Source organism: Culex quinquefasciatus, chromosome 1 (genome assembly GCF_015732765.1).
Source record: "Culex quinquefasciatus strain JHB chromosome 1, VPISU_Cqui_1.0_pri_paternal, whole genome shotgun sequence".
Classification (NCBI taxonomy): Eukaryota; Metazoa; Arthropoda; class Insecta; order Diptera; family Culicidae; genus Culex; species Culex quinquefasciatus.
The window spans coordinates 63746139-63761740 of NC_051861.1; the positions used below are offsets into that span (position 1 = coordinate 63746139).

Sequence of the window (15602 nt, forward strand, 5' to 3'; positions counted from 1 at the left end):
ATCAAATCAGGTCAAATCAGGTCAGTCAAATCAAGGTCAAATCAGGTCAAATCAAGTCAGGTCAAATCAAAGTCAAATCAGTCTTCAAATCAAATCAAATCAAATCAAATCAAATCAAAGTCCTCAAGGTCAAATCAAATCAAAGTCAAATCAAATCAAATCAAATCAAATCAAATCCAAATCAAATCAAAATCAAATCAAATCAAATCAAATCAAAGATCAAATCAAATCAAATCCAAATCAAATCAAAGGTCCAAAGTCAAATCAAATCAAATCCAAATCAAATCAAATCAAATCAAATCAAATCAAATCAAAGTCAAATCAAAGTCCAAATCAAATCAAATCCAAAGTCAAATCAAATCAAATCAAATCAAATCAAATCAAATCAAATCAAATCAAATCCAAATCAAATCAAATCAAATCAAATCAAATCAAATCAAATCAAATCAAATCAAATCAAATCAAATCCAAATCAAATCAAATCAAATCAAATCAAATCAAATCAAATCAAATCAAATCAAATCAAATCAAATCAAATCAAATCCAAATCAAATCAAATCAAATCAATCCAATCAGCTCGGCACATTTCTTAACAATGAGCAACGCTTGACTCTCAAATTTACAACCTACGCTCTTCTCCAAACTCGCAACTTATAAAACAGCGCAAAGCGGTTCTTTTAATTTTTAGTAAACGAGCAACGCTCATCTCAAGGCTCGGCGCATTTGTTAGTCTCACTCTCGTCTCACATACTGCAATCCTCGTGTCTATTCTCACAATTCTTTCCTTCGTCTCAAAAAATCCTGCTTATCTGACAACGAGCAACACTCGTCTAACGGTCCTGTTAATTTTGATCGTCACAAGGCTCCCCATACTTCTTACCAACGAGCAACACTCGTCTCTCAAATTTCTCACTTAAACTCTTCCCAAATTCCCAACTTATCAAACAGTGCGAAGAGCTTGGCTGACGGTTCTTTACGTCTTTAGTTAACGTGCAACGCTCATCTCACGACCTTGCGCATTTGCTACCAACAAGCAACACTCATCTCAAGGCTCTGCGCACTTGTTAGCAACGAGCAACGCTCGTCTGCAATCCTCGTGTCTAACGATCAACGCTATTCTCACAGGTCTTAATTTGTGTAGCAAACGAGCAATTCTCGTCTCAGAAAATCCAACTTATCTGACAATGAGCAACACTCGTCTAACAAATGTTTCGTTTCGTCACATGGCTCACCATACTTCTTACCTACGAGCAACGCTCGTCTGTTCTAATTACGCTCTTCTTCAAACTCCAACTTATCGAACAACGCGTAACGCTCGTCTACGATCCTTCACATTTAAAGTCAACGAACATCGCTCATCTCACTGCTCTGCGGCATTGACAACGCTCGTCGCATGGTCATTCGTGTTCTAGCTAGCGCAATGTCTCATATTTTCAGCTTATCGACCACGAACAATGCCTATCTCCTAATCATCTATCTCACCGACCAACGAGAAACGTTTAATTCCAATGGATTTTTGAATCAGTGAACCACGAGTAACGCTCGTCTTACAAGTTTTCTTTCTCATGAATAACTAACAGCACTCTTATTATAACCATCCAAACGTCTGGCCAACTAGGAACGCTTGTCCCATGATCCTGACCAACGAAGAGAATCCGTCTTAAAACATTCACAACATTTGTTGACAACAAGCAACACATGGTCAAAACATAGCATGTCCAACGCAATCTTTCACTTGTGGCCAACGAGAACAGATTCTCGTCTCACTTCTCATCATCACAGCTCGTCTCATGCTTCTATGTGTCTTTGTCGCACCAACACAGCATGTCCAACGTAATCTTTCACTTGTGGCCAACAAGAACAAATTCTCGTCTCACTTCTCATCATCACAGCTCGTCTCATGCTTCTATGTGTCTTTGTCACACCAACACAGCATGTCCAACGTAATCTTTCACTTGTGGCCAACGAGAACAAATTCTCGTCTCACTTCTCATCATCACAGCTCGTCTCATGCTTCTATGTGTCTTTGTCACACCAACACAGCATGTCCAACGTAATCTTTCACTTGTGGCCAACGAGAACAAATTCTCGTCTCACTTCACAGCTCGTCTCATGCTTTTATGTGTCTTTGTCGCACCAACACATAGCATGTCCAACGTAATCTGTTACTTGTGGCCAACGAGAAAAAAAAATCTCTCACGACTCATCACAACAAATTTCTAAATTTCTCCTCAGTCACACCAGAAATATTTAATTTCTTAGACCACCAGTATTAAACTCACCACTTAGTTCGTATTCCTCCTTCTGCGCCATTGTCGTAGCTGACGTGGAAAGACGCCATTTTCTCAGGCTTTCCAAAACATTCCAAACGCAGCGCGTACTTAGTTCTTCAAAGTTCGCGAATAGACTGATCGTTCTCCAGAACTAAATTCTCACCGAAGCTTCGCAGACCGACGTCTTTGGAAATCACATTCTCGTTTGTAGAGATTCTTTTTCTCTCATTTCGTTACGCTCATTGGTGTTAAGCCGAACCGGCAACGTTCGACTTTGGCTACGCTCACCATCTTCACCACACCATTGGTGGTGTAGTGTGTGTGTGAACGATATTTCTCTCTCGCATTATTAGAACTTTTCACAGATAAACAGACAAGCGCTTAATTAATTCATTTATTTAATCGATCGTAGTAACTATTTACGATACGAAACACAGTCAATCATGAAATATTATTATATTTTCTACCAGGCTTATCTCCGACAAATAGTTTAACAAACAATAATCAAAACAGTAACACAAATCTTGATAGTAATTGGAGAAATGTTAGCAAGGAAAATATTTTAAAATACTACAGAATTCCTGATCAAAAAGTTTGTTTAAATTGCAGAAAATTTGGTCATCACTTTACGACATGCTTTTTCAAACGTCAAGTATTTTGCTACGTTTGTGGTTTACCAGATTTTCACTATGAAGAATGTCCTTTCTGCGAAGCGAAAAACTCGAGGAGGGAAAATTAATGGGGGAAATTTTCCCAGATTCTATTGAAACCCCAGTTTTAAATGATAGACAAACTATTGATATTTTTTTACAAATCATTGACAGTGAAATACATTGTGACGATGTCCAAAACTGTTGTAATATTTCTACAAATTCAAATTCGAACACAAAATTCAAAGGTTATTTTCATGATGTAAACTCCGTGTTGCTCAATGTAGAAGGAGATGAAAGATTTTTTATCAAATTCAAAATTCTTGGCTTGGAATTGATGGGTTTGCTAGATAGTGGCAGTCAGGTGTCAATTGTTGGCACAGAATTTGGAAATGTTACACAGTTTTTCAATGTTCAACCACTTGACAAACCAATTAAACTTTCTTCCGCTAGCGGTGATTCATTGAGCATTCAAGGATATGTGGACATACCATTCACGTGGAACAATGTGACCAAAATCCTTCCTTGCTTACTAGTCCCACAACTACAGGAGAAATATTTATTTGGAGTTGACTTTTTCAAACTTTTTGACGTCAAGTTAACAGTAGACAACAATTGTGATAATTTACAAGTATTGACAGTAGACAGTGCAAATGATATTTTTCAATCGCAAAACAATAATTATTCTTTTGATATTAACATTAATCATGAACTTAGTTCTTCACAATCAGCTGAGATAGAGGATGTAAAATCTACGTTGTGCATGTTCTGTACCAGAAACCTTAGACATTTGTAATGTAATGGAACATGAAATTATTTTAGATGATACCAAACCAATTCACTTAAATCCTTGGGCTCCAAGTATTCAGCGTAAAATTAATACAGAAATTGATAGACTTTTAAAATTAGATATTATAGAACCTTCGAATTCTGATTGGTCACTTCATGTGGTCCCTGTCACGAAAGCGAATGGAGATATGAGATTTTGCTTAGATGCACGAAAATTAAATGCTAAAACTATCAAGGATGCTTATCCCCTTGCAAACACGATGAGAATTTTAAGCAATTTAGGCAAAAATCTTTATTTTACAGTTATTGATCTTAAGGATTCCTTCCTACAAGTCAAACTTAAAGTAAATTCAAAAAAATATACAGCAATTCCCCACGAAAACAGCATGATTCGAAAAAAAGTTTTCCGATCGGGCTCAAAATTTTTCTGGGGGATCCTTGGCCGAAATAATTCGACCCGTATTTTTGTTTGGCCATTAGGGTGACCTACGCCGTGTTAGGGTGGTTAAAAAAATGGCAATTTTCGTCGATTTTCGCAAAAACCACTTTTTTCAAAAAATCATATCTCCGCGCCATTTCATCCGATTTCAGCTGTCCTAGACGCAAAAGAAAGGTGATTAGTTTGGCTATTTTGGAAAAATAGTAAGAAGTTTCAAAAATCTAGCTTAACATTTGAAAAGGTTGAATGAAAACATAAAATGCTGTTTTGAAGGTCTCGGGACCAAAGAGCCTATGTCTGAAAATATTTTTATCGGATTCCTCAGAAAATTTCACACAACATATCAAAAAATGGTGCAGTTATGTTATCGATATTCTGAGATACGATTTTTTGAAAATAAAAACTGGGGTTTTCGACGCCACGCGCAAAATGGAAAAATGACGAAAACGGGAAACTACTTTTCACTAAAACTGCGATACCTTAAAATTTCAGCGAAGACCTACACATGTTAAAATACCAAAATTTTCGTTATTAAAAGACGCAACTTTTGGTACCATAACATCTATAGGTCATCGCTGTAATTTTAAAATTATCGCAGTTTTAGTGAAAAAGTCGATTTTTTCCCGTTTTCGTCATTTTCCCAATTTTGCGTGGCTCGTCGAAAATCCAGTTTTTATTTTCAAAAATCGTATCTCAGAGTATCGATAACATAACTTCACCATTTTTTGATATGCTATGTGAAATTTTCCGAGGAATCCGATAAAAATATTTTCAGACATAGGCTCTTTGGTCCCGAGACCTTCAAAACAGCATTTTAACAGCTTGAAGATGGAAAATACGAGCTGTTAATTTTCGCATACCTTGATGATATTATTGTTGCGACAACAACTTTCGAGGATCATATTAAATATTTGCGAATAGTATTGTGGATTTAGCTCGTAGATGGATTTTCTGGCATCTTCTCACGGTCGGTCGGAAAAATATTATTTTTCTTGAAAAAACTTTCATTTTTCACATGATCACCCCCAATTCTGGCTCGATGCCGCCATCATGCGACCGCGTGCTCCGTTTGTTTGTCAACAAAGCTGCAGCTGGATGGTGAGACGAAGTGAGGGGGGAAGAGATTTTGACATTTTTATGCCCGCATCTGGCCCGCCGCCTATTTCGTCGGTCACTGAGTCGCCGGTCGTTTCCAGTGACCGAGTCCAGCTAGGAACTGATCGCACAATACCGATAGTAACTCGTTATTTTGTGGTTTCTATTATTTTGAAAAGACATTACAGAAATGTAATCTTTTACATTAAAATAACGTAATTAATTTTTTTTTAACAACCTTTTTTTTGTAAATTTGGCCCGCAAGCTCATTCGAGCTTCAAATTTGGCCCGGCCTTCAAAAACTTTGAGGACCTCTGATGTATACATATCGACTCAGAATCAAAAACTGAACAAATGTCTGTGTGTGTGTATGTGTGTGTGTTTGTGTGTGTATGTGTGTGTGTGAATGTGTGTGTATGTGTGTGTGTATGTGTGTGTGTATGTATGTATGTGACCAAAATTCTCACTGAGTTTTCTCAGCACTGGCTGAACCGATTTTGATCGAACCAGTTGCATTCGACTTGGTTTAGGGTCTCATACATCGCTATTGAATTGTTTGAAGTTTCGATAAGTAGTTCAAAAGTTATGTATAAAAACGTGTTTTTGCAAATATCCGGATCTCAATTATATGCACGTAAACGATGTCCAGATCCATCATCCGACCTATCGTTGGTTAGGTAATTGAGAGGCCTTTCCAATGAGTCCAAAACATTGAAGATCTGGCAACCCTGTCTCGAGTTATGACCACTTAAGTGATATTTATGTACTTTTTTGAAGCCGGATCTCACTTAAATGTACGTAAACTATGTCCGGATCCATCATCCGATCCATCGTTGGTTAGGCAATTGAAAGGCCTTTCCAACGAGTCCAAAACATTGAAGATATGGCTACCCTGTCTCGAGTTATGACCACTTAAGTGATATTTATGTCCTTTTAAAGCCGGATCTCACCTAAATGTATGTAAACTATGTCCGGATCCATCATCCGTCCCATCGTTGGTTAGGCAATTGAGAGGCCTTTCCAACGAGTCCAAAACATTGAAGATCTGGCAACCCTGTCTCGAGTTATGACCTCTTAAGTGATATTTATGTACTTTTTAAAGCCGGATCTCACCTAAATGTATGTAAACTATGTCCGGATCCATCATCCGACCCATCGTTGGTTATTCAATTGAAAGGCCTTTCCAATGAGTCCAAAACATTGAAGATCTGGCAACCCTGTCTCGAGTTATGACCACCTAAGTGATATTTATGTACTTTTTGAAGCCGGATCTCACCTAAATGTATGTAAACTATGTCCGGATCCATCATCCGACCCATCGTTGGTTAGGCAATTGAGAGGCATTTCCAACGAGTTCAAAACATTGAAGATCTGGCAACCCTGTCTCGAGTTATGACCTCTTAAGTGATATTTATGTACTTTTTTAAAGCCGGATCTCACCTAAATGTATGTAAACTATGTCCGGATCCATCATCCGACCCATCGTTGATTAGGTAATTATAAGGCCTTTCCAATGAGTCCAAAACATAGAAGATCTGGCAACCCTGTCTCGAGTTATGACCACATAAGTTATATCTGTTTTTTCTGGAACATAAAAAGCATATTACCCATTTTTGGTAAAAAGTGAGGAAGGCATCAACCACATAGGTGGATTAGGTTAGTTTTTCTTATTTCTTTTTCTCCTTGAGCTCCTTCTTGGCCTCGTCGTATAATCTGCCGCCGCCGCCACCTTCGGAGTCTTCCTTCGAGCGGGACAACGATTCCACCTGGTTCGGGCTGAAAACCTCGTCCGTAGATTCTTTCGAGTCGTCGTCATCGCACTTCTTGGCTTCGGCCTTGACCCGGACCAGGTACGCGTCCGGTTCGTTCTCGTTGTCCGAGTTGGCAAAGTCCTGCTTGAATGCGTTCTTGTCGGTGTTCTTGACGTTCAGCTTCTTGGACGAGATAAAGTCAAACAGCTTCTCGATGCTACTGAACGTGCCGGTCTTGAGCTCGATCTACAAGTCGAAGCTGCGCGTCTATCCACAGCTGCGGGCAAAGTTGACTGAGGCGATCTCCTCGAACCGGATGTGTGCCGGCTGGCTGTGCGCGTAGATGAAGCTGAAGTTCGAGGGGTAGATGTAACTGGCGGCGGCCTTGTACGAGCATCCGACAGCCGGAGTTCTTGAGTGGCAAATGAACGCCGGTCAACTTGCGGATGTTGAACCTGTTCATGATCTTGTCGAGCACCTCGTAAACCGGCACCGACAGCTCCATCGTCAGCTTGTCCTCGTATTTATCCTTCAGCTCCTTATCGGTGAACTAGCTCGATATTCGTTCCCTCGTCTATCTAGAACAGCGTCGCCAAGAAGTGGTATCGCGTCTGGCCCTGCTTGATCGGCGGATCCAACGAAATGACAATAACGTGTGCCGGTTGTCCTTTTGGGGCAGCAGGAACAGCTGCAGTATTGACGAGGTCGGGATCTTAAAGTCGTACGTCTTTCCGTGCAGTTGGAAGATGCCCTGGAACATCTAGATGTCGTACCGCGAGGCGTCAGGCAATGAATCTTGCGGAAGATTGCGATGGCGTCCCCAGACGCAAAAATAACCGAGGTCTGCTTCATGACCTGCTCCTGGAACGCCTCGACCGGGTCGGTATCGGCGGACTCGGAGATTGGCATGTGGAACCGCATCTCCATCAGGTTAACCGGGGCGTCATCGTTGCGGTGGAACTCTCCGTGACCTCGTTCTTGCCGGTGTTGCACTAAAGACCATGAATCTAGAAGTTAACAATAGTTAAACACCAAAATCAAGCCTGTCATGACCATTCACGTTATTACCTGTGCAGCGTTTCGTTTGTCAGGAAAACGCAGCCCACAACTGCCCACACAGCGCTGGTAGTTTCCAATCACGAGATCAACCGAAAGCGATCCAAGGTGACCACAAAACTTCCGGAACCGCTCGTTTTGCCCCTTTTCCGCCGTGTTGTACTTCAGCAACTGTGGGCATGTAGCAGATAGGACCTTTTGAAAATTTAATCTAGAAATATCTGCAGACACGTATCCGGTCCAACGTAGATTCGCCAGCCGGCATTCCGGGGCGACAGGCACTCTTGTTCACCCGTGAGGGGGAAGATTTGGTGAGGTTCCGTCGATTGGCTGTACCCAGACTCACAAAACTTAAAACTTTCACATCTGAGCCGAACGATGGTATGCTCGGTTGAGCCAGGCCACGATTTCAATTAAATTCCGTGTAGATTCTCCTGGCCGACGCGCGAATGAGCAGCTGCCGCGAACAGGACCTTGAGGAGCAGTAGAAGTTGCTGTTACAGCTTGTAGTTTGCAAGGCAGGAACCTGGTTCTCTTGAAGGCACCGGCGCACCGGTTTGGATGAAAAGCACCGATATTAAAATGTGTTTTCGGGACGCGGATTTGAAACTCGAATGTAAATATAAACAATCAGTTTTGACAGCATGACAGGCAACAGTCAGGTAGCCATTTTTGGATGCATTTTTATATTGGCATCGAAAAAACTGCATTTTCTTTAGTCAAAGTACATTAAACTAGTGACGATTACTTAACAACATGCGAACAACAAAAATAAACAATATAAGAACAGAAATAAATAAATAAATAAACAACATTTTTAAAAATTCAAGTGTAGCCGGTATTAGGTTTAGTACGGTAAGCATTTTTAAGCACAGTGTCGCCATCTATTGTTTCATCCAAGTTTCACAGATTCGCCACTAGAGGGCAATCACCCTCTAACATTGCGAACCTGGTGGCTAAAATGAGAAACATGCCTGTCTTCACTCCATTGTTCAGAAGTGTCTTTTCGATCTGGAATTATTGTTTTGAAAATTTGTTAGGTACCTAAATTAGTTAAATTCGTCTGCATTTGACTACAAACAATTGCACTTATGTTGCGTACTGGGAATAATCGTACAAATTTGGAAAATATATCAAGAACTACTAATAAATCAGTGTTCCCTTTTTTACTTCTAATAAATCCACTAATAAAATCTATAGCTATCATTTGAAAAGGCCTATAAACATTCTTCTGTTGGCCCATTAAAGGCAATGTTGCAACTGTTGGGTATTTACATTGTTTACAATTTGAACATTTGGATAATATATTTTTAATATCAATCTTCATTTTCGGCCAATAATATCTAAACCTAATTCTATCAAAAGTTTTATCAAACCCTAAATGCATGAGTTGTTCGTGTTCTTGTGTTACTAATAGATTAATTTTATCTGGAGGAACTAAAATTTTACACTCAAATCGTCCATCATGGATTTGTGAACGCATAGAAATTAATTTGTAAATTGAATCATTTTCTATTTTGAAATTTGGGTATTTATCAGGTTCTTGCTCAATTTTAGCTTTTAAATTATTGTACGATCAGTACCTACCCAATCAAACCGTTCTCCGCTTGACTGGTTCATTCCGCTTCGAATTCCGCTTCGAAAATTGTTTCGAAATTTTCTAAACGGAATCTCCGGTTGGACTCCGTTTCAATTCCGTTTGATCATTTTGGCACAAGGGCGACACCTGCTGGTGTAAGACGGAACCTCGGTGACATTTCGCCGCGATTCGCCGAAGCGGTTTTTCTTTGAGTGTATTTGTGAGGCGGCTTTCTAAGAAACGTCAAACATGTTTGATCTTGAACTTTCCGCAAAAGTCGTTGTGGGAGCTAATTTCAAAGTTTTCGCGACGTGATGGAAAATGGCGTATCCTCCTCCTCCCAAGGTGAGTTGAACATTTCCTTCACTTAATTCGAAACGGAGTGGACTTGGTGCAATAATCAACATTACCCATTGTATTCCCTCCTCCTTTCAGATCCAGTTCCCCGGCCAAACTTAGCAGCAGCAGCAGTTCCGGCCAACGAGGGCGCAAGATGGCAACAGCCAATCAGAGGCGGCTTCCTGGATGCCGGAAAGTTGATTGAGATGTACCTCGAAAAAACCTGGTTCAGAACAAGGAGTTCTTGGAGAAGCAGGAAGCGTCCTGCATCGAAGTTGCAATTGCCGAGCTCAAGAACGACGATAAGGTACAGGAACGTCCGTGCCAGCTGCCATCAACGAGACGAGCTGCCGATTTCACTCTACAAGGGACAAGATACTTGCGAGCCGGTTCAAAATATGTCTTCGTGATCAGCGACAAGGGCACGCTCCCGATCGTGGACACTCCGCCCACGCGAGGCTTGCCAGGAAGTGTACCCACCGCACATTAAGGTCGAGGTCCTGAAGACTTCCCGCTTTGATCTGGCCAACCTACTGGAGCTGCTCGGCGATGGTGATGGCAAGAGATCACAAGTGTCAACCGGTGCGCCAAGAATGACGTCGTTGTGAACCGCCTCGAGAGGAACAAAAAAAAATCTGTGCAATATGTTAACTCTGCTAAACAAAAAAAATAAAGCGGGCTCGGGGTTGGGATGCGTTTTAATGAACGATTAGTTAAAGGGACAATAAAAAATGTAAAATCATAAAAAAGTTTAATCTATTTCTATGGTCGAATCCCAATTTAAAGTGGATTCAACAAAAACAAAAAAGAAAACCAGCAATAAAAAACAAGAAAAAGAAGAAGAAGCAACTGTCAAAGGCAACACGGCCATTCCGTTTGGATTCCGTTTGAATTCCGCTTGAACCGATTTGCGGCGAAAACTCAAACGGAACCGGTTGTTGCGTTTGAAACGGAATGCGTTTTAGAATCTAAAACGAACACTGTTTAGAATTCGAATCGAACTTTTTTCGCTCAAGCGGAATTCTAAACGGAATTCAAACGGAACGCGCTGAGTGGGTAGCTGGACTCGGTCACTGGAAACGACCGGCGGCTCAGTGACCGACGAAATAGGCGGCGGGCCAGACGCGGGCATAAAAATGTCAAAATCTCTTCCCCCCTCACTTCGTCTCACCATCCAGCTGCAGCTTTGTTGACAAACAAACGGAGTACGCGGTCGCATGATGGCGGCATCGAGCCAGAATTAGGGGTGATCATGTGATTAAAAATGAAAGTTTTTCAAGAAAAATAATATTTTTCCGACCGAATAAAAAATTTCGAGCATGTTCAAACAATTATTCCTGATGTCGGAGAAGTGATAAAAAAGCAAAATGTTAATCCATATTTTTTCTATAAATTGAATTTTTTCACTCCAAATGGGAACCAAACGGTCATTGGAAACGGTCGTGGATAGACCTAGATCCACGACCGTTTCCAATGACCGTGAGAAGATGCCAGAAAATCCAGCTACGAGCTAAATATTGTTGTTTCTGGTATTTGAAAAAAAAAGTTCTTAGCTGAATGTACTTGTGTTTTCAAAAAAAAAAATAATTTTGTTTTTATATTTCGAAAATTGTTGTGACATTACATGTTGAACAATTCTTCTATAAGTTAAGTGTGGCTAATGAACAATCGTTGAGATCCAGAATTTGAACATTTCAATGAAAAACAACTTTTAGAAAATGTTTTAAGCTTTCGTATAGTTAACCTGCAATATTTTTTTTCAAAAAAAAGCGAATCAACATTTATTTATTTAATCGAAAATTCACTAAAATTCAAATTATTTTTAATAAACCCAAACATGCTCAAATGATTTTAAATGCAAAGGAATGCATATTTCATTAATTTCAGCTAAATGCACTTAAATTTCATTTTTTTAAGTTTTTTGAAAATACATTTATGCTCCCGGTTTTTTGAGTCAATTTTTAATAATGGTGGAGGGTGGGTTGATCGACGAAAGCTTTGTAAAATATTTGCTGCAAACTTGTCTGTCTGCTTGTCTGCCTGAATCAGTTGATAGTCAATCAGATTCGTTATCTAACTGTAATGAGCTCGAATCCCTAAGGAAGTGCAATGTATGTTTGAGGGTGACTTGTAAATTAATAAAGAAAACTTTTATTTTGCAACTATTACAGAATTCTACCTAAGTCAAACTTAAACGTTTTTTTATATTTCTAAAAATGTTTGATGAAAGTTTTGACGATATTTACTAGCTTCACTCATATTGAAACGTGTGAAATTGTTTTAATTATAAAATATTTTGAACAAATTATTTGTATCCTTAAGTGGGGATCAAAATATTGATAAACCATTAGTTTCTTTTTATTAACAAAAAATAAAAAGATTAGCATATAAAAACTTAAAATAAACCATAATTTTGAAAAAGTATAAAATCACTTTACAAGTGGTCAACGGGCCATTTTACATGATCATTGAAAATGGGTCCGCGGGCCACAAAATATCACATCGCGGGCCACGTTTGGCCCGCGGGCCATACTTTGGGCACCCCTGGTATACATGAAGGTGGGTCTAGGAGCTTTTAATAAAAAGTTCATTTTCAGAGCAGGATTATAGCCTTACCTCAGTGAGGAAGGCAAAATGAGCGCAGGAACAGTGTCGAATGTGTTTTGCTCCTGATTTTGAAGAATTAATCGTTGGTCGTTGAGATAGATCGTTGGTCGTTGAGATAGATCGTTGGTCGTTGGAATGTCACAGGTCGACATCTAGTCATAATAAAAAATAAATTTGCCTAGGGTGGCTGAGGGGTGCAGTGTACAGCTGAAGGTCGAGTGAAAGACTAGAAAATACGCTCAGTCAGGGGGGGTTTTTATGGGCAACTTGGGTTCTGGTACCGAAACAGATCTCATGAGATGTCTGAACCGTTAATCAACTTCAACAAACTGAACACATTTCGGCCAAACGATTTTCAGAGAGCGGCCAGGGTTTACTTTAACGAAAGGGGTAGTCCCATTTGGGGATTAGAGAGCGACGTTTTAAAATCTCGTGAGGATTGATGGTTAAGGAACTAGTACTTGGGCCTTGGCCAGAAAGGTTGCTGTCCTTTAAATCCTCTTAGCAAGGCCGTCTTCGGGAGAAATGTTCACAGCAAGTTTTCCAAGTTTTTGCTGTAAGGAATCGTGTAAAAACTAACTGGTCCCTATTCGAGCATTTCTGACCCCACCCTCACCCCACTTTGATTATCAAATTGTTTTTAATGCAATAATAAATGCGAATAGTTCTCCTCCACGATCTGGCCGTACGACAGGCCCGTATACTTGATCTCTTCGGCTCGTAGAAACTGGGATCGTCCTCGGTCATCACGTTCGTCTGTCCCAACTATCACTCAGCCAGACGCCTTCTTGTCGTCCGGTCACACCAGGGTGTGCTTCTTGACCACGGCCTTGAAGTGCTGTTTGTTGGCGCGTAGATGAATCAGAAACACCAGCGTGTTGTTGTCTTCGAAGAAGAATCGTGGCTTCCGTCAACTGCGGGCGCTTGATGATGTTGTACGCGTTCATGCTGCTACGGGTCGGCATCGTCTTGTGCGGGAACTTGGAGTTGTGAGACAGACTCAGTGTACGCGGTCGACAGAACTTGACCGTGGTGCGGATCTTGCGCAGCAAAGTTTCAAACGCTCCTGGACTTGGTACGCTTGGCCTTCAGCAGAGCGGCGGCACCCTTCTGCACCTTGGCCTTAATGGCTTTGTCATCCTTGGTGGCAGCCTTCTTCTTGCCGGCAGCTGCTCCAGTGGCACCGGGGCTGGCTTCTTGGCCTTGGTGGCGGGCGGCCTCAGAAGCCTTTTTGGTAGCAACGGTACCACTTCCGGCAACAGCAGCAGCCGTTCCCTTCTTAGCAGTGACAAAGGTATTGTCCGATTCGGTCTTGGGGCAGCGGTCGGGCCTTCGTGCCTCCCTCAGTGGCTTTCTTTGCAGACGGAACAGCAGCACGCAGAAAAATGTTTTGTAGAATCAGCCTGTACGAGGTTTGAATCAACAAAATTTTTGTTGAATATAATCAACGCCGATTTTGCGTTGAAACAAACCTTGATTTTCTCAATTCCACAAAAGTCTTTTGTTGTTTCGAAAAAGCTGCCTAGACGTTTAGCGTTGATTCAGCAAAAATAATGATTTTCAAATGAACAAAACGTTTTGTTGATTCAAATATGCCTTATTTTTCTGCGTGAGGCTTCTTCTGGGCGGCGGCCGGTTTTTCCTTTGTAGCTGGCTCCTTCTCCGAAGCGGCCTTCTTCTAACCCGGGCCGGAAGCAACTGCGGCAGCGGCAAGCTTTTCCTCTATCTTTTGGGACGGTTGGCCCGCGGACTTCCGACTCGTGATTAAAAAAAAAAGACAGACAGAAACGTGGTTTGACCGGTTTGACACTTTGTTTTGACAGAAGTTGTCAAAAAGTTGGGAAGAGCGGGAGAGAAACGGGAGAGAAATGAGCATGGCGACGGCTGTCACGTGAGTGCTAAACTGATTTAAAAATGTATGGGGGAAATCCTTTAAAATTCAATATTTTGAAATTTAAGCAAAACTTAGTACCAAAAAGTAGACGTAGTGATAGGTAATTTTATTTTCTATAACCAGGAGAAATTTGATACTCCTCAGTTACATAGTTTCTGAGAATTTTACCAAAAACTGATTTTCCCCATATAAAATTTAATTCTTTACCACTACTCGTACAGCGCCATCTCCGAGAAATTTTGCCGCGGCGGGTACCCCATTGCGACGGCGATTGTGGCATGTCAAAGATCAGTTCGAACCAGCACGAACAAATTCTTACACTTTTCGCGATTTTCTAACATGATCATTTTTCTCTTAGAAACTGCCCAACAAATTCACCAGCATTACTACACATTTTGAAATTTTGATAACTAAAGTTGCACGACGATAAACAGTGTCAATAAATAATCAAAAACCACGGTTTAAGATTATTTATTGCCATTGGGTCTGGGGGTGTTGTAACCTGACCACGATCTTCATCTGATGAGGTTTGCCAATCGTCGACCGCTTATCCCCACACAGAACCACAAGGGCAAATACTTGTAATCCGTAGGTATTTGTACTACATTACACTCATACAACAGAACAACACCACAATTATCGTACGCATCCGTACATTGGCCAACACACTACTTCGTGCACGCAACGTCCGCGAGAGTGGACAATCTCGTCGCGGGTCAACCAGGGGGATTTGCACCCATATTGGTCCCAAGCAACATTTGTTCTGCGTAACACCAAAAAAACGCCATTTCCCGATGGAGCATTAACATGACACGTGTTCAACATGTCGCACGCGTCAAGGAGCACTTTCCCCTAACCCACGCAACTCCAAAGAACACCCACATTTACCGCGAAATCTCAATCAATTCCGCAACGTGGGATGGATCATCAACGAACCGGTTGACTGGTATCAGGAACCCTGAGGGCCGATCCAAATTACACCTTTTCTCTCGTCTACGATCACCCGCATTCCAGCTCCGACCGAAGACATTCACCCGCTCGCGCTGCCGCGCTACTTCACTCGGGACGCCTGATACAAAGTCCTGTGGAAGCCCCCGAACGACCCGTCGCAGTCCTGCCGCATGTCAACG

At 41.1% G+C, this 15602-nt stretch overlaps 2 protein-coding genes across 2 annotated transcripts; one reads left to right on the forward strand and one right to left on the reverse strand.

Moving 5' to 3' along the window:
• The first annotated feature begins 9645 nt into the window (after positions 1-9645).
• LOC119766872 lies at positions 9646-10779 on the forward strand. Its single transcript, XM_038253163.1, has 2 exons — positions 9646-9977; positions 10068-10779. The coding sequence occupies exons 1-2, from the start codon at positions 9947-9949 to the stop codon at positions 10379-10381; spliced, it is 345 nt and encodes a 114-aa protein (XP_038109091.1). The 5' UTR covers positions 9646-9946; the 3' UTR covers positions 10382-10779.
• A 2402-nt stretch (positions 10780-13181) lies between these two features.
• On the reverse strand, positions 13182-14732 carry LOC6050619 (60S ribosomal protein L23A). The gene is given in 4 exon segments (XM_038264157.1): positions 13182-13471; positions 13473-13618; positions 13665-13932; positions 14686-14732. Coding segments are annotated over 4 exon segments (555 nt in total). The 3' UTR covers positions 13182-13377.
• Positions 14733-15602: the final 870 nt, after the last annotated feature.

Bases quoted from the DNA above. Each gene is read 5' to 3' on its own strand.
- LOC119766872 (XM_038253163.1), top strand. From the start codon at position 9,947: ATGGAAAATGGCGTATCCTCCTCCTCCCAAG. The intron at 9,978-10,067 runs GTGAGTTGAACA...TCCTCCTTTCAG, and splicing joins CGTATCCTCCTCCTCCCAAG to ATCCAGTTCCCCGGCCAAAC.